This window comes from Vigna angularis, chromosome 7 (assembly GCF_016808095.1).
Source record: "Vigna angularis cultivar LongXiaoDou No.4 chromosome 7, ASM1680809v1, whole genome shotgun sequence".
In the NCBI taxonomy this organism is placed as follows: domain Eukaryota; kingdom Viridiplantae; phylum Streptophyta; class Magnoliopsida; order Fabales; family Fabaceae; genus Vigna; species Vigna angularis.
The window spans coordinates 21053631-21073122 of NC_068976.1; the positions used below are offsets into that span (position 1 = coordinate 21053631).

Sequence of the window (19492 nt, forward strand, 5' to 3'; positions counted from 1 at the left end):
ATTTCCATTATAGTTTCCACTCTGCATTTTCCAATTGAGGTTGAATTTAATTTTCATTTACGCACTCCGTTTTCACGTTTAAACTTTGGACGAAATTCTGTTCTGTTATGAATTTTTTAGATTTGCAATTTTAATTCTGTCAGGAATTCACTGCACCCGTTGATTTACGTTTTCAGAAAAAATTAAATTTCGTTTTTACCATTTTCAAAATTTATTGTCTTCTGTTTTCTACTATTTACTATATTTTCAATATTTACTGCATTTTCGTTTTCTGCACTGCTATTTTATTTTCCGCATCAAAACACCATCAAACCCTCCCCCTTTCGTGTTAAATCTAAGACTGAACCACAAATATTGGTCCTTGAGAGACGACCTAGGAGTCATTTCCTAGTTATACTGCATTCTTAATTGCACATCAAATTTGTATGACCGCGAAAGTCGTATCAAATTTTGGCGCCGTTGTCGGGGACCAATAACGGTTTGGTTTTAGATTTTTGTTGTGTAAATTTTTGTTTTGTTAATATGTGTGTTTTGTCTTGTATATATTTGTAGGCGACAACGACACCTTCAGCAAATTTTGGCGGCGTTGTCACTTCAGTTCCAGGTTTTTATTTTTAGATTTTTACTGTGTTATTATATGTTGTGTTAATATATGTTTAGTATTTTATATTTTTATTGTGTTATGTTTTGTATTATATCTGTTAATTAAAAAAAATTAAAAAAAAAATAATTATGTTCTGTTTTGTGTGTGCCTGTAGCATGTATAAATGTGTTGTGTTTTGTTTATCTCGTAATTTTTAGTATTTTATTTTTATTTTTATTTTTTTGATGTCTACCAATTTTAATTATGCGAATACTATTTATTCTGCTTGCGTCTATAATTATGATTCGCCCTATACATGGTACTCTGATTATAATTCTGCTGAATTCTATGATAAGAATTATATGGATCATCCTGAAATTCTTGAGAGCGCTCTTAGTGAGCCGGTCCCACCTACAAAGGATGATATTCATTGTGTTCGTAGCACTGGACTGATATATTTGCTCCCTAAGTTTCATGGTTTTGCCGAAGAATGCCCACATAAACATTTGGAGGAGTTCCACAACATGTGCTCTTCAATGAAGCCTCCACATGTCCCTCTTGATCACATTTTCTTGAGGGCATTTCCGCACCCATTACAAGGAGCAGCTAAGGATTGGCAAGACTCTCTTCCTCTAGGATCCGTTACCGATTGGGAATATCTTGAGCTTCAGTTTCTGAGCAAATTTTCCCCTGTGCAAGATGGATACAACAACGGTCCTGGATGGAATGACCCTAACTTGGGATGGTACGATGCCCCACATCAATACCAAGAACCACCATTCCATAGCACCTTTATGCCTCCACCAGTCCAGCAATATGAGATTCAGCAATATGATGCTCCTAATCAAATAACTCCTCAGCCTTCAACTTCTGAGCCCACATTGCAGGAGTTATTGGAGCAGATGACCATGCAGAATCTCAAGTTCAAGCAAGAGAGCATGAAGATCCAGCAGGAAACTCAAGCTTCCATGCAGAATCTGAGTAATCAGATTGAGCAGATGGCCACTCTTGCACTTGAGGAAAATGCTGATGATTTTGAGGACCAGGCAAGAATAAGCAATAATCCTGAACCAGGTAGACCACCTTCATCTTCCCACACTCTACCAATCTTCAAGGAAGTGGAGGTAAGCATACCGCAAATTGATTATTCTATTGACTGTGTTATTAAAGATTATGCTGATGATAGGTATGCTTGTAATCATATTGTTGCTGAGCATGTTTTTAATCCTCCCTCTGAACATGAATCTGAGTCTGTTATAGATATTGTTTCTACATTTGAAACTGATTCATGTTATGAGGTTGTATCTAAGGCTCAGTATGATGAATTGGGATTGGGTGTTATACCTCTGCATAACATTTCTTTGGAACCACATTGCACTAACCATGTTGCAGGACGTATACATGTATTGCATCAACAAACACCCACGATTGAAGACAAAGGTGCAAGCTTACAAAACGGTTTGAAAATCAATTGACACCTGCTGAACCCAATCATCAACAATTTTTTCTGCTTAGATCCAGCGATGGAAGACATTTCATTGCTAGATCAAATATGGAGGATGAAGCAGTTCCTCCTCAAAACTACCGTGCTGGATCATGAAGTGGAAAACCTCTCCCTACAAGTCCAAAATTGGCAACTGCCACCCTGACCAGGGAAGTTTTTTTTTTCTTTCTTCCCCGTTTTCCTACTTTTACTGCATTTGTCCTTTATCTATTTAGTGTTTTAATTGATGATTTTATGCTTAGAAAACATTTAGGACAGTGTAATTTAAGTGTGGTCTCGGGAAGATTCTACATTTTGTTTTCTTTTATGTTTATTTTTTCTTTTATTTTTCTTTATTAGTTTTCCAATTATTTTTTTTAAAAAAAAAAAATTTAAAAAAAAAATTTAAAATTAAAAAAATTTATTTGTGATAATTTTTTTTAAGTGTGCAAAATTTTTCTTTTCAATTAAAATTTATTTGTTATGAAATGTACAAATATTTATTTTTCATATATTTAAAAAAAATGTGTTTTGTGTTTTATTTGCTTCGTGATTTTTTTTGTGTTTTTACTAAAAAGAAAAAAAATTCAAAAATTCAAAAAATTCAAAAAAAAAATTATTTTGCGTAGTCCATGATTTTTTTCGGCCCTCAGTTTCTTACCAATAATTCATTAAAAATTTTCACTTCAGATCTCAATTTTTTCAATTTTCCTTATTTTCCTTCATTGTAAAAATAATTTCTTAGTTGTTTCATACTGATCTTTGATTGAAAATTTTGTTTAGACTAAGAGAGATTTCATTCATCAATGCAAAAAAATTACAGTAATGGAAAAATGGAGATTTAACATATCTGAAAATGAAATTGCAATAGATATATGAAAATAAAGATGTTTGATGTCACTGATCGTTAATTTTACACACCAAAATAAAAAATATATATATAAACATAAAAAAAAAATAATTGTCCATATTACATGCCTTATTCAAATTCTGGCCACACTCGGCTAGTAAAAACATAAAAAAAAATATAACAAAACATTAAAAACGAAAGTTGTTGTTGGGTGGAGTTCTTAAGGTAAGCTCCGTCGAGGGAGCTCTAGTGCGGAATGTAGGAGGCCTAGGCGGAGGGATTTGTCGTCATCTCTGTCATCGTCGATGATGATGGGAATGGGGAACAGATCCAGCAGCCTTGGTGCCCTCATAATCACCCAGTCATATTCTTTCAACAAAAAAAAAGCTTGTGTTAATAATTGAAAAAAAAATATATCAATAAAAATAGTGAGATGATGAGAGTTCTTACCGTACATATAGAGCGGCAGCATTGAAAAGAGAGTGCCAGTGGGGTCTATCTCTGCTTGCCAGCGCCTGACCCGATTGTCGTGGTTGTTGAACCAGCAGTGTACGTTGTAGTCAGTAGCTTCGCCGAAAGCCCTTAGTCGAGACGCAATCTCGACGACTTGCGCTCTGCTTGGATGGGTAACCCCATAGTTGTAGATGTTGGTCATCATCTTGACCTGATCATCTGTAGGACGCCACCGCTGACTGGTGTATCTCTCTGATTCCATCTCACTCATCATATTCTAAAACATAAAAAAAAAATAAAAAAATAAAAATAAAAGAACAAAAACACAAGAACAAAACAGAAAAAAGCATAAAAAATAATTAGATTCTTAGTTCCGTGTTTTCTTTATTTGTTCTTGTTTCCTTTTAGATTTATTTTGTCTTGTCTGTCTTTGATTGTTTTTGTGTCTGGTCTCAGATCTGTTTCACGGTCCTTGCAAAAGGGTCCTAATCGGATCTACGTCCAGTTGTCCTGTTGTCCTTGTTGTTCTTGTATATTATGTTTCTGTGTTTTATTTAGTTTTAAGTGGGGTACGTGGCGTTGTTCTACCCGATTGTCTCTGCCATACCTTCAATCGAAGGGAGATTAACATCTGGTTTCCAGCCGATATACCCCTTAAGTTTTAAGACAGTTGTGATTTATGTGTTTAAGTGTTTTAACTTACAAAAAAGTGAAAAAAAAAATTGAAAAGGAGAAGAAAGAAGCATAAACAGAGAAGAAAAAATGGAAAGCAGGAAAGCAGGATGGTAATAACAGCAGAAAAAGCGGAAAGAAAGGAAAGAAGGAAGGTGTCGAGGACTTACCCGGAGAAGTAGGGTTGGCAGAGGAGCTCCTTGCGGATCTCAGACTCTTCAGATGGCACGGTGGTAGAGCTTCCTCGCAGATCCAAACGCTCGAGAAGAGAGCAGAGAGAGAAGAAAGAGAAGAGAGCAGAGAGAGAGTGGGAGTCAGGAAATGGCGCTCAGACGCGGAGGAGTGGCTTATTTATAGCCAAAATTCTGCCACTATAGCAACAGTTCCGGTCATTGCCATCGAAACTGTTGCCACAGTACTGGTCATCCCCTTTTCAAAAAAAAAAAAAATCTCATTAGCATCTACTGATGGGTGCTAAGTGATTTAGACATCTGCTGATGGATGTCATTCTTAACATCTACTGATGGATGTTACTGAAAATTTCTTCCCATTAAAAACTGTATTTATTTGCGATCAAATTAATGATTAAAAACGATTTCATTAAATTAAAATTTGTTTCTATTAGCAACGGAAATATTATATTCCTACAGTCTATTATGTTTTCTAGAATTTGGTGTTTCTTCTCTAACACTCTACCCATATTCTTTATTAGGATATGGATATTCAAGTACGCAAAACTTATAAAAAGATTTATTATGTAAAAAAAAAATTCAAGTAAGTATTAGTGTAAATGAATAAGTTAAACATTTTATAAGATAGAAAACCTATAAATTTATAATAATGTCATTATATTGAGTTACTTTAAGATATTTCTACTAGAATAAAAATGTATTAATATGGAAGACACTTCCTCCTAAAATAGAGATTATTTAAAATTTAAGTGAGTGTAAATCTTACATCAAATAAAAGTAAAAAAATTAAAAAATCTATTATCAAGTGATGTTATTTTCTTATAAATTATGTTAAAATACAAACAAAGTTTCACATAAGATAAAAACAAGAAATGAATATGTGTTTATATATACATAAGATATAGTAAAAGACCTTTTGAAGTGATATCGAAAGCAAATATGTGAGGATTTCGTCCAAAGTGGATTATATCTTATCATTGTGGAAACCTATATGTGTTTTGAGAGCAAAAGATGCTCAATGGTGCGACCATGGGTCTGTAGACCATGGTGTACTCATGGATTAGGAAAGATGGAAAATCATAGTTCTTTGTTTGAGATCCTAAGCCTTTTGGAGTCCTTCCATAGTAAGGTGAAGTCTTCACAGATGACTAGTGACCTTTTGAAGTGATAACAAAAGCAAATTCGGAGATCTATGTGTATTGTCCCTCCCTAAAATTGGTATTATAGCCAATGGTTCAGGTCTGGTGAGTAAACCCTTTCATGATAAGGTGAAACCTTGGTAGGTGGCCGATGGTAGATAGCCAGATGAGTCATGGGAGGTGAAGAGGAAGAGATGTTCAATGATAATGTATTCAGGGATTAGAAAATATGATAAAATTAAGAGATGAACATGAATTTATATACACATAAATATTTTTATTGGTAAGAGACTCTTTACAATTTTTCTAATTTAAGTATCAAGAACTAAAAGAACTTAATTTCTCGTTCTTTAGCATATATATTAGATAAGATAATGTATAAAAATATTATCGAAGGGCACATTATTATCAATTACAAAAAGGAGTTTCAAAAAGTCAAGTATGCTTAACACATAATACGTGTTAATGTGATTGTAATATTCTTGTCGTTTAATTATTGTAATACCTATAATTAAGTGTCACGTTATAATATTTATAAAATAATATTAGCGATACCTATAATTAAGTCACGTAAGCACATTTATTGGCCTGTGATAACATATAAGATGATACTTCATAGATAAATAATTCATAGATAAATAAGCACAGATATGGCCATTGTGATAGCTAAAGAACCTCTATAAAGATCAAATTCTCATAATTGTGATATTTTAATAAATAAAAAGTGAAATTAAATCTTAACGAGCAATAGTTGTCGTTAATTATATATAAAAAGTTAGTTTATTAGAAGCCTATAAAAAAAGTAAAATAAAATATTTTCCTTCTATATATGATGACACTAATTTAAGAATCATTAAGTAATTTGTATTTAGAAATATTAAATGCATATAATAAATAATGTTAAAATCCTGTGTATAAGATTTTAATAAAGAAAAAAAAAGTTAATTATTTTTTTAAAAGAAGTTGTACCCAGGTTAAAATACAAAATTTTGAAAAGTTATGAATTTATACATAAACTAATTTTAATTTATAAAAAAACTCATTTATATCTTTCTGTGTAAATTTGTAAAATATGCTTATCATTCAACGTAAAAACACATAACATAAATATGGGAAAGACATTGTTTGGTCGGTACCTGACTTCATAGACCTGGGAAGTTATTGACTCCAAAAAAGCTGGACTCCAGGAGTCTTTACCAAAGCGTAAGATCATTTGTCATCACGTGCTTGCCGTAACTATTTCTCTGATAACTTACCTAATAAAAATGGAGTAAAATGCAAGCTAGATCTTGCCTTTCTTATTTTTACCAATATTGATTTGTTTACCATAGAAAACAATACTGTCTACGATGACACAGAATATCCTTACCAGAAAGAAACAACACTTCCGAAAAATAGATGACACACATAGAGTACAATTTAACTTACATCATTTTACACCTGCTACAAATCTCAAACAAATATGCTAGTCAATGTTTTCACTATTAGTAGCCTCATTGGTGACACGTTCATGAGTTAGTGTGTCCGTGCGGAGAGCAAGTAAGATGGCCCGTGCTTCAAGGATTCCATCCCTGAGTCCATTCAAGAACATCGCAGTCATTACATCTCCAAACTCCTCTGATTTTTGGCGCCATACCATAGTATTGAATAGCCTCTCTAATGCTTCAGCTCTTTCTTTCAAAACAACACTATCCCTATACTTTGCCACACGATAAAGGTTGCCTAGTCTCTTCCCAACAAACGCATCATGTTGCCTGTTGAATTTCTGAATCAGTTCGTCATATTGATTTTTGGAAGAGCTGGCTGAGTTCTGGGGAGCAGTTATATATGATAATTTGTTGCGGAGAATTTGGTGGATCTCCTTCAACTTCCAGAAGGTTTTAGTTTTGAGCTCAGATTCCGAAGGACTTTGCTGCTTCATCATCATCATGAATATTTGCATCAGAGGGTCGTGAGAGGGAGGAAGTGTCACTGTACTCCAATCCCATCTTGGAATTGTCATCACTGGTTTTGGGGGTGTTCCAAAAGCTCCGTTTTTAATTATGCCTTTCCTCTTTAACACAGTATTTAGTGTTGCCCACACGTCCAAATCAGGAAATCTGAGTTTTGCTTCCATGAGTACACCGTAAAGTCCAATCATGTACCTCCTATTTTCAGCCGAGGGTATTATATCCTCCATCCCTTCAACTGTCCATTCAATCTTACAATTCTTCTTCAAGGCAGCCACAGAGATTTTAGCAACATCCATAGAAGGAAACTTATTCCATGCCTCAACAATTCCATCCTTTATTCCTTCAAACCAGGATTCACATGCTATTCCTTCCGGAAGACCAACGTAGTTTTCGTCGTCCTCCAAACTTCCCTTATGGACAGAGGTTGAATCTCCGTTCAAAATCAAGTTATTGGGACTGGCGAACAGGAGATCTTCCATATTCGTTCCTTCTTCAAACACAAACGCTCCCCAACCACTTATCATCAACGACGACGTCGCATCATACGAAACCTGCACCAGATTCCACTCATGCTCCATAACTGCATTGCCAACCCACTCTTTCTCGCTGCACAAAACTCCTACATCACACAACAAGATGTGCTCTGCCTCAATTCTAAAGTTCCGATACCTTTTTCGAGGAGCATATCGCCCGTTGATTAGTAAACGCAGATCAACAAGGCCACGACCATCATATCTGTCCCTTTGACTCTCATTTTGGAAGTGGAAGATCATCGCTACAACAATCTTAGGGAACTTGCCACGAACCCAGAAACGAGGAATCCTTCCCACCCCCACAAAGTTAAACCATTCTGGAATCTCAGTTAAAAATGGCATCACCATTTCTATTCCTCCTACCCCTTTCTTCACCTATCATATCATTGTAACAGTTTCAATTGTCTCTTCTATATGCATTTACATCACAATCACTAAAAGTAGTTTAAATGTCAGTTATTCTAAGAAAAATCTAATGTTACATGCATATCAAAGACGCTGGAAGTTGTAAGAGAGGACAAGGTTTAATAAATATATATCTAAGCATATATAAAGTTCGTCTTTAATATTTGTAATTTTAAACCATTCTAAACAAATATATTACAATTAAAAACCATGCAACTTGTATTTTACAATATATAAGTTGCATTTTACGTAAAAAAATTTAGACAAATAGATCTCTTTTTCAAAGGTTAAAAAATAAAAATATTAGTAAATATTTAAAAACGGGTACTGTAAAACCGAAGTAAAAAAGTATGAAAAAATAATAATAATATTTTAAAAGGCGTAAGTTTTTTTTTTCTAAAATAAATGAACAAGATTTAAAATAAGTATGATACCTGACACCATAGCATGTCTGATGTCTCTTTTGTTAACTTGAAACAAAATCTTGCATCTACTTTCTGAACAGTAGACGGTAACTCTGAAATTTCTTCAAGGTCTAAACAATGATGAACATCAAGAATTCTCAAGCTAGTGGGTTCAGAAATTTTTTTAAGCTTCTTGCTTCCATTCAAATCGAGACTTGTCCAGTCACCACATTGCTTGATGCACGAAGGGATAGATACAAAATTGTTCTCTGAAACAATCAATTCTTCTAAGTTTGGCGACATGAATACGCTCCTTGGTAAATACTTAAGTTCCTTATTACTGGATATGTCTATAGAAACAAGCCCAGTAAGATTACTGATCGATTCTGGAAGCTCTTGAATACCCGTATTTTTCATTTTAATCTTCAGTGACTTCTCACAATTTCTCTAGAATTTTGGTGCAAATTTTCAGCCTCCCCCCCTTGGCTATTTATAGCCAAAAAATTTTACTATTCATTTTTTACTATTCATTTTTACTATTCACTTTTACTATTCATTTTTACTATTCAAAAATTATTTTTTATTCATCATTCTTATCTCTGAAGTTGACGAAGTTGACAAAGTGGAGGAAGTGGACGAAGTTGACGAAGTTGACGAAGTGGACGAAGTGGACAAAGTGAAGGAAGTGGACGAAGTTGACGAAGTGGAGGAAGTGGACGAAGTGGACGAAGTGGACTAAGTGGATGAAGTGGACGAAGTAGGCTAAGGTAGAGCATCAGAGACCTGGAGGTCTATTGCAGCAACTTGAGATACCTGAGTGGAAATGGGATAGCATAACTATGGACTTTGTTACCCATTTACCACGCACAGTCAAAGGACATGATGCTATTTGGGTGATTATAGATAGATTGACCAAGAGTGCTCATTTCTTGGCGATTAATTTGAGAATGTCAATGGCACTTCGATAACTTCCTCCACTTCGTCCACTTCCTCCACTTCCTCCACTTCCTCAACTTCGTCAACTTTATCCAGTTTTTCTTCATTTTTACCCGATGTGCAAGATGATCATTTTTATCCTTCAAATATAGTATATGATCCTTTATTAAAACTGAGTTATCTTTTTCCAACAATTGACCCATGCTTAAATGTTGCTCTTTAGTTTGGAAACATAGAAAACGTCCTTGATTTGTGAATTTGCTGAAGCTAAGGAAACTCTTGTCTGTAAAGTCCTGAAGTGGTACTGTGGTGACAGAGGAATAGCTGGTTCATCCTTGGTGTGTCTGAGGAATTGTCTGGAAGAGATTCATCCTTCGTGAAGCATTCGAAGGAGGTGGTCATCCTTTGTGAAAATATGGATAGCAATGTCCTTTCATCTGCACAAAATCAGTAAGCCCTACATATGCAATCTATTCTTGAAAAAGGAACCCTTCTTACTTGAACAATTGCAGGTCTAGATACTTGTGAGGAACTACATATTTTATATCTGTCCAGTATAAAAACTTTGCTCGCATGTCTCGATCACTTATCCATCCAGATGGGCTTGCGAGCTTCATATCTCTTTTTATCAAAACCAAAAGTGCCCAAACTAATCCAACCACCAAAAACACCATTGTCTCCCAAAGATAAGGGTCTCTAGGAATCACAACATGTTGAGGGTACTCTGACCATGTAGTAGTGACAAGAGACAAACCCAAACCAATAAGGATATTGAAGATGGGAGCGTTTGGCCTGGCGGCGTTGGTGGTCAAGTTCCAGTGCCAATAGCATGATTAATTTGAGACTAGGTCCTGCCGACGGAAGCCTTGGGGATTCCAGGGTCTGTTTGGTGAGGCGGAAAAAGACAACGATGTCCTGGTCTTTGGGAGTGATTTGGATTTTTATCTCAGATGGTGTGATCTGATTCAGCCTGCCCATTCACACCCCTGAGATAAGAAATGAGTATTTTGCTTCGAATAATTGAGTTTAATATGAGTCTTTATATGTAATATAATTGTTTTTTTATGAATGAGTGATGCATGATAATATCATTATGTTTGTTTTATAAAAACTCATTTTGCACATTAGTTTACCTGTCACTTCTTTTGGTCTTTTCTTATGTTTTTTGTTGTTTCTTTTGTAATGATCATAGTGGCCATATCTAGACCTAAACGTCATCTTCTGCACATCATCTGCTTTCACCAAGATCTGATGATAGCCCGACCTCAAATCAATCTTAGAGAACATCGTACCTTCGTACAATTGATCCATCAAATCATCTATCCTCGACAACGGATACTTATTCTTTGAACAACCGCGGCATATTCCGTAACCTATATACCGCGGTCATAACCGCGGCCTAAAGTCTCTGACTTACTACCGCGGCTGAATATGCCGCGGTTCGTAAACCGCGACGTATAGTGAAGCATCCATGGCAGCAGTGACGTTCTCCTAGGCAACGGTGGCGCTCTCCCACAACAGCGGTGACGTTCCGTGTGGTTCATCAATGTGCTTTGGAAACTTGTTGGATGCTGCTTCTCACCATCTTCACATGTTGGACCATGCCTATTATGCTGCAGGCCGAGACACACTCCAGAATAATGAGCCTGTGAATTGAAAAAATCATTTTCGTCGGTCAATGTCTCGAGTCGATCGGCAGACCGGTTAGGACCGTTCCACATCCGACCGAGACACATCGCCGGCCCCCATCCGCTTCCCTCCCGACAATTTCAAGCACTCTTTGACTCTCTTTTCAAAGTCCTTTTCATCTTTCCCTCGCGGTACTTGTTCGCTATCGGTCTCTCGCCAATATTTAGCCTTGGACGGAATTTAGATTATGGAAAACTTTTTTGAAAAGTACATTTGTGTATTCTAAAGGCTTTTTTTTCATTATCATGGATTAGTATCTTCAATCTAGCTTTGCTTTGTGAGAAATTGAGTCATTCTATTTTAATAATAGATTTCATAATGGGCTTCGGATTAACGTCAGCCTAATTACGGTCCTATTGGTAATGATCATGTTTTAGCTTAAGTTAATCATCATCAATCCTAATTGTCGTTTAAGGTTGATTATTCGGTGGATAATAGTTTTATGAAAAAAACTATATACGTGGCAGGGAATGAGGGAAGTAGTGATTTTGATTGTTTTTTTAAGTTAAACAGAAAAAATGAAATGAGAATTAGGGATTTCATGAGTTAGGGATTTTGCTGTCGTGAGTGAGTGTGAGAATTAGGGTTGGGAAGAATTTGCGAAGACGAAGACGAGAATTTCTTCATGTCTAGATTTATCTATATGTGTCCATACAAATAAAATCAATGATCATGCAATTGAATGAGTTAAACAAAGCATGCATGTAATATTTAGGAATATGGATCGAAATTGGATTAATTTACCACGTATTAGTGCTGAGTACGAGAGAGGTGTAGAGGAATTTAACATATATGAACAACAAATATTATTGATAATAACCCATTTTGTACAAATTAAGATAGTTTAACATTAAGCAAAACACAACACACAAAAGCACAACACACAAAATTACAACAAACAACAAAATTACAACAAACAACGTTCTTCATCACAACACATTATTTCAAGAACTTCATGTTGTCTCCCACTCATGTCAGAAATGAAATGCAATGGCAAGTTGAACCACGTGAAGGTGCATTATCAGTTTTCCGACAATCAGGCCGTCACGCAGGGAAAGAATTCACTCACTGGTTAACTGATGCTGAATTCAACTCTGCTCATGTCCTCGTTGATCTAGCCCAATGATACAGTAGTGTCTTAAGTGGAGTAAACTTGACTGATGTCTTCATAAAATGATTGTCTTATTGAATGCGGTCTCTCTGGTGATAGCCCAGAAAAGTGATTTTTGGATTGCTTAGCTTCATTTTGCAGCTGTGAAACTTACCAGGTCCAGACATAGTAAGGATTGACAGACTGAGAGCTCTTTCTTGATTCTATGGGTGGTGGTGCATGGCCGTTCTTAGTTGGTGGAGCGATTTGTCTGGTTAATTCCGTTAACGAACGAGACCTCAGCTTGCTAAATAGCTATGTGGAGGTAACCCTCCACGGCCAGCTTCTTAGAGGGAAGTGTTTCGTTTTTTTTTAAAAACGAGACATATGGCCGCGGTTTTAACACTAACCGCGGCATATTCTTGAGTTATATGCCGCGGTTGAACCGCGGCATATAGTCGAAATTTTATTTCTTTTTTTAAAAAAAATGGATTTACCGCTTTTCATTATCATTTATATATTATAATATATTTGTTTAACTCATATTTTTGTGAGTAAAAATATTCTGCACTGGAAGGTTCAGTCATACGTTCAACCTTGACAGGTTCCACTTTATAAGGGGTACTCACGGGTTTGAAATCATAATACCCAAACTTCTTAAGAAGCTTCTCAATGTATTGTTCTTGGGATAGTAATATATTATCTCCCTTCCTTATGATCGTTCCTTGCTATATCTATTACACTCGGTTTCTCTCTCAAACCGACAGTAAACCTCTCGGTCTTACTCTATTATGGAACTGGAGACCTCTCTGTCTCGTTCCACGCGTTCGTCCTCGTTTTGAGTGAGGATAGAGACTATGTGTCAGAGAATCTAGCATCCAATAAAAAAAATTAAAAGATTTATTCAATCTTTTTAAATCCTATTTATACACTCATGAATTCGTATTCAAACATGTATATTCGGTTGCACCATCAATTTATCAATTAATAGTCAAACCTATTTGTTCGACCGAGTCCAATAGGATTTAAATTAAAAACACCAAAACTAATAATAATTTAAATATAAATATAAATCTTTTATCTTTTGAATTTTATTACAATAACATTAAACTATTATATTATAATAAATAATACGTCTTTATAGAATTGTAATAGTAAAATTACACTTACAATAATGAGTTTGGTCATTTCTTGCATTATCTCTGGGAAATGACCAAGGCTTTCACATAAATTGAGGTCAAAGACTTCTAGAGATGGTAGAAACATTCTGGACATGACATTTTGAAGCTTTGTGCATTCCGAAACACTTAAATGAGCAAGTCTTTTCAGAAATCCAACCGATTCATGGATTGCAATTAGGTTTTTACATTGATTAACTCTCAGTTCTCTTAGATTCTGGAGTTCGGACACATCAGGTATTTCAGTGATGCATTGGTTATATGAAAAGTCCATCTTAGTCAAGCACGGAAATTTCTGCCAAATAGAAAAAGTCATTAAAAACGATCATTTGCAGAATGTTCATTTATTAACTTATTAATGTGAATGAAAAATTGAAACGTAAAAAATAGGAAAATATTGTATATATAGAATTGTACCTTGAATGGCTCTTGGAATGTTAGACAACTTCTAGGCAAATTGAAAACAACGATTTTCTTTGGATGAAATTTTGGTGGGAAAGACTTAGAAGGATAGTTGTCCCAGTCAAGCAGTCTTAAATGATTTGGTAAATGTTCAGGTTCAGATGAAAAGGATGTGTTTCGAACAATGAGAATTCTGAGGCATTTCATTTTCTCAAACTCAGTACCACTCCATTTTACCTTTTCTTGATGAGGAGGATCAAGCATAATCCCTTGAATCTTATCACTTCCCTTTAACACAAGTACAAAGAACCAACATCAATTGCATATTATCACTAATATAAAATACTATAATGTATAAATAAAAACCAAATAGAGTAAAAAAGTAGACGATTACTGAATCTTCGGTTAGTATTTGAAGAACATCTTCATAATCCCATATTCTGCTACGTTTACCAGGATTTGGTGCTTCCTGCCTAACAATCTGTCTACCCATATCTTGTATTAGATCATGCATCTTGAGGCAGCCATTGTCGATAGTTATGAGAGATTTATTAACAAGTTCATTCATTTTGGATTCTGAATAAAATTCCTCAAGTATTTTGTTCACGCATTCCACTTTCTCCCCTTTAAAGAAGCAAGCTATGTCCAAGAAAACTTGTTTGGCATCATCATCCAATCTATCGTAGCATACTTGAAGCACATTATCTTGAATCTTTTTATTTGGAGTCTTCTTATATTCTTCCAATGCATCTTCCCAAGCATCTAAGCTTCCTCCATGAAGAGTAGCTAAATCAGAGCCTAGCACTTTTAAAGCCAGTGGAAGACCTTTAGCGTAATTTACAGCACGCATAGACACATCTTCAAAACCAGTTTTAGGACAATCTTGTCCGAAGGCATTCCAACAAAAGAGCTCCAAAGAATGTTGTTCATCAAGTTCCTTCATTTCATAAACATTTCCAGCAATTAGGAGATCTCTTTCCCTTGTCGTTATAATGATCCTACTACCTGGACCAAACCAATCACACCCTCCTGCCAACTTTTCTAACTTTTCTTTATCATCAACGTCGTCAAGAACCAAAAGAACTTTCTTTCGGCGAAGCTTTCGTTTTATTTCATAAATTCCTTTATTGGTACTTCCCAACTTAGTTTCCGACTCCTCAAACATCTCAGACAGAAGTGTCTTCTGTAGATCTTCCATGCCATTGATTGTGTTTGATTTTTCTCTAACACCGGCAAGAAAACTTGCAGCATCAAAGTGTCGCACAATTTTGTTATACAAAGCTTTGGCAAGTTCCGTTTTTCCAATTCCACCAAGTCCACATATGCTCAACATTTTTACAGTGTTGTCATCAATGTCCAAAAGTGACATAACCTTTTCTATGTGGGGCTCAAGTCCAAGAGGGTTCTGCCCAGTATGTAAAGGTTTACGACCTAGATTCCTTTGGATCTTCCCAACAATTTCTTCAATATAATCCTTTTCAGACCTACATGAGTAAAATGTATTAATTGTTTGTTTTATATCTGGATTTTTTTTTTTTGTTATTATACCAAATTACAAGCATTGTGATTATTGTACTATATAAAAATAAGCATTAACTAATCAGTATCACAACAAAAAGTAATTATTACATTATGAATACACAAAATTTACTAGAGATGAAAAAAGTTAGAAAATTAAAAAATCGATAATTTATAATAAAGAGAAGTATCTAAATATAATATCAAATTCAAGCAAAAAAATGGTTTTGTTTTTTCACATTGAATTTGTTTAATAATTTTTTAATCTTTAAATTAATTTCTCAAAAATGTTCATAAATCTCATGACTAGCCATTTACACACCAAAAGAATCTAAAATTTAAATTCATAGTCAGCCATTTAACATTTTATATGCGTTATTATAATTAGGATGTAGCATAATATATAAAAAAGAGTGCACCTGATAAAAATAATATTAATATCCATAAATCACACCGAGTCATTCTTGTTTTTGTGAGAAGTAAATTCCCACATATGTGTTGAACTTGAGTATAACATTTGCTTAGTAAAACACACTCAAATTACTTAATTCCTACTTGACTATAATTTTTTAATAAAACACAGAAATATTACTTTTCTTTATTTTGGTGCATGAGAAAAATAAAATTAAGGGAGGAATAAATACTTTTAACATTTAAATTTCCTCACATATTGCAATTTTTTATTTCCAATAAAAGTAGAGTCGTATAACGTGCTCTTATATGTGAATGACATACTATTATAGGTGAATGACATGCTATTAATGTTATAGATGACATGATAGTAAAGTTTGAATATAAGCATTAATTATATATACCAGTGTAAAATAAAACTTCAACGTCTCATGTAGTTTAATGTCAAAATTAGAAAAAAAAAGACAAAGTTAAAAAATGATGAGTGATATTTTCGTAAATATATGTTCAATTTAGATATTAAGATGTATACTTTTTCGACACCAAATGCTTATTAGACGTCGAAATTCTTAATTTCCAACGTTATATTGAATAAATTTCATGAAAATGTTTGACGCGAAAGTGAAAATATATCCACATATGATGTCCAATGCCTTAGTTTCATATGTGAAAGATGTATAAAACGTCAGAATATCACTTTTCATACGTTATATGTTAGTGAATTCATTAAAAATTTGAACGGAAGAGTGAAAATTTATTCACTTTATATTTGTGTGAAACCTTCTTTTATTCTCAAACCTATCTCGGACGAAGTTTTCAACAATCAACATATGTAATATTTAATTCATTTTACACAAATGCACGTTGATTAACTACTTTAGGTATGATTTTTTTTCGTTTTGACCAATTAGTTTTGTACACAAGTACTCTCTTTGGAGCATAGGCACGTTCTCCTTTCTCCCTCACTAATGACAACACTTTATCCCGACAACGAACCCACCTTTAAGAAGGTTAATTTCGTTTTTGTTTTTTATGCACTATAAATTGGTTGAACTTGTTGGTATTATTGATATTGTTGACATTGTTGAACTTCTTTGTTGTTATATATCGTATTAATCCAAACTTATAGTAAAAGTGAAAGTATATTCAAAATAACTCCAAATGATGTAAAAATTTGTTCAAAGCACCAAAAAACATCCTGAGAAGCCCACACAAAAAGTTTAGATTAAAATTTAAAGTCTAAATATATGAAATATTTTTGTAAAGTTTGAAAAATAAAATAAATTGACGAAAAATAGAAAATGACCTTTTTTTTAAAATTTAGAAGGAAGATCTAACTGCTTAAGTTACCTTGGGCTTGAATTTTTTTTCTAACCCTAAATCGAAATATGATAATGTCAAATTTATCAACCGAAACAAAAGTTATGGTCATTTAAAGATATGTAATAATTAATTTTTTAAATAATTTTTAAACTTCAGACGGACTAAAATAGGGCTCATGAGTTTTTTTTTTTTTTCCTAAAATAGGAATTTCAAGGAGTGGTCAACAAAAGTTTCAACAAAAAATAATAATTATAGTTATCAAAATTAAAAATCTCAATTAAGTAATTAATATACATTACTGATTATAAAATATTTAGTTGTGATAATTTTAGTTTATAGTTTATAATTTATTGAGAAGAGTTATGGATATATAAAATGTGAAAATTAGACTACATATGTTTTTCAGGTTTGATAAAAGTGTAAAAATGGATATTATTTATTAAAACAAAATAAAAGAAGAGTGAATTCCAAAAAAAGATTATTTTCTGACGTGAATTAATATAAAAAAATGATCATTTTCAAGGTATTAATGTTGAAAAAAATTATCATTCTACGTCAATCAATGTCAATCAACATATCTAACATGACGTTGGTATTTTTGCATATGTTAAAGTAAAAAATAATTTAATATAAATGGCTTAAAATCAACCATCAAGATTTTAAGAATGAAAATTCATAAAAAAAAATAAATATGTTTTATTTTATTAGATAAATTATTAATTAAAATTTTATTTAACAAGTACGATTGTTAACAAATTTCTATTTGACTTTATATTCATTTTAAATTTACAAATAAACATTTATCATCAACAAAAGTGGATGATAATACTTAAAAATCAACCTAATTAGGTTAACTCTAGAAATATTGTTGTCGAAGTCAATATCAATTTATCATTAACTTTCAATTAAAGTTATTTATTGTTAGTCAAATTGATACTAATACATGGTTATTTAAATTTATTTACTTTAATATTAATTGAATAAAATAAGTTTTAAAGCTTAATTATGTTTGAAATCTATGATAAGTTTAAAAACTTTTAACTAAGTTCTTAATAAATTATATAATTATAAAAATATAAAATTATAAAATAATAACGTAATAAAATTAAAAATAATATAAAATTATAAAATCATAAAAATATAAAAGTATAAAATTATAAAATTATATAAAACTATAAAATTATAAAATAATAGAGTTATAAAATTATAAAAACATTAAATTATAAAATTATAAAATATAATATTATAAAATTATAATACTATAAAATTGTAAAATAAAAAAATATAAAATTATAAATAAATTTTAAAATAGTAAAATAATACAGTAAAATAATAACATTAACCGTAACTACCGTATCATTTCGTTAATATAAAATTTAACAACATAAACTCAATTAAAAATATAAATTTATTAAATACATAATCGACCATAAATATTTATTAACATTCAATTAAAAGTTCACAAGATTATAAAAGTTTTAAGATATAATTAAACTTATTTTAATTTATGTATATGGGACCAATGCATTTTAATTTAGTGATGGAATAAATGTAATATACTTTTAATATTAGTTTAATTTGTATTTATTATAGTAATTACATGATGAAAGGAATTGTTTTTGTACATACCTGGTGGTGGTGGTAATATGCATCCCTGGCAAGTTAGCTGCTTCAGACAAAGCAGACCTCCAAGCCTGCACTTTCTGCGGCTCTTCTCCAAACTCTTCGTGTGCCGTCATGTGTTTTCCAAAACTATTTCTGATTTTCTGTATATCTGAGGGATCTACATGGTAGAACACTGGAAGAAAAAAAATTTGCTTACTGTTCATGTGGGTGCGTTGGATAATCTTAACAAGTTCATCGAGACACCATGTGGAAGATGCATAGTTCTCAGAAAACACAACTATGAAAACATTAGATTCTGCAATGGCCTCACGCAGAGCAAGTGAAAGACCTGTCCCTATCCTCATATCCCTGTCATCATGGAAACTGAGTATTCCCCTCCTACCCAACCCTTCACGGAGCTGCCGTAGAAAGGTGTTCCTAATATCTTCTCCTCTAAAACTAATGAACACATCGTAGCGTGAACACTCTTCTTCCTCACCATGTTTTCCCATGTTAAAGAAACCAAACTACAACTAAGGATGCTGAACTACGATGTTCGATTTAGTGTGTTAAATAGAGCAGAGTATCCTAGGCTGATATATACAGACTTTACTTATCAATGAAGTAAGGTTCCTGGAAGGTGCTCTCGTCTATGCCCATTCACTGTTCTTGTCA

The 19492-nt window shown here is 33.2% G+C and overlaps 2 protein-coding genes across 2 annotated transcripts; both read right to left on the reverse strand.

The window, feature by feature from the left end:
• Positions 1-6637: 6637 nt before the first annotated feature.
• On the reverse strand, positions 6638-9720 carry LOC128197723 (uncharacterized). Its single transcript, XM_052880124.1, has 2 exons — positions 8696-9720; positions 6638-8231 (listed from the first exon to the last, which is right to left on the reverse strand). Exons 1-2 carry the CDS (start codon positions 9080-9082, stop codon positions 6837-6839), a joined length of 1782 nt encoding a protein of 593 aa, XP_052736084.1. The 5' UTR covers positions 9083-9720; the 3' UTR covers positions 6638-6836.
• A 1642-nt stretch (positions 9721-11362) lies between these two features.
• Positions 11363-19492, reverse strand: LOC108318822 (TMV resistance protein N). The gene is made up of 4 exons (XM_052880123.1): positions 18842-19492; positions 14355-15444; positions 13976-14248; positions 11363-13853 (listed from the first exon to the last, which is right to left on the reverse strand). The coding sequence occupies exons 1-4, from the start codon at positions 19327-19329 to the stop codon at positions 13494-13496; spliced, it is 2211 nt and encodes a 736-aa protein (XP_052736083.1). The 5' UTR covers positions 19330-19492; the 3' UTR covers positions 11363-13493.

Excerpts from the sequence above, each read along its gene's own strand:
- LOC128197723 (XM_052880124.1), bottom strand. The coding sequence starts at position 9,082 with ATGAAAAATACGGGTATTCAAGAGCTTCCAGAATCGATCAGTAATCTT. Across the intron at positions 8,232-8,695 it reads CAGACATGCTATGGTGTCAG|GTGAAGAAAGGGGTAGGAGG; the intron begins GTATCATACTTA and ends ATGATATGATAG.
- LOC108318822 (XM_052880123.1), bottom strand. The coding sequence starts at position 19,329 with ATGGGAAAACATGGTGAGGAAGAAGAGTGTTCACGCTACGATGTGTTC. Across the intron at positions 15,445-18,841 it reads CATATTACCACCACCACCAG|GTCTGAAAAGGATTATATTG; the intron begins GTATGTACAAAA and ends TTACTCATGTAG. Across the intron at positions 14,249-14,354 it reads AAATACTAACCGAAGATTCA|GGAAGTGATAAGATTCAAGG; the intron begins GTAATCGTCTAC and ends CTTGTGTTAAAG.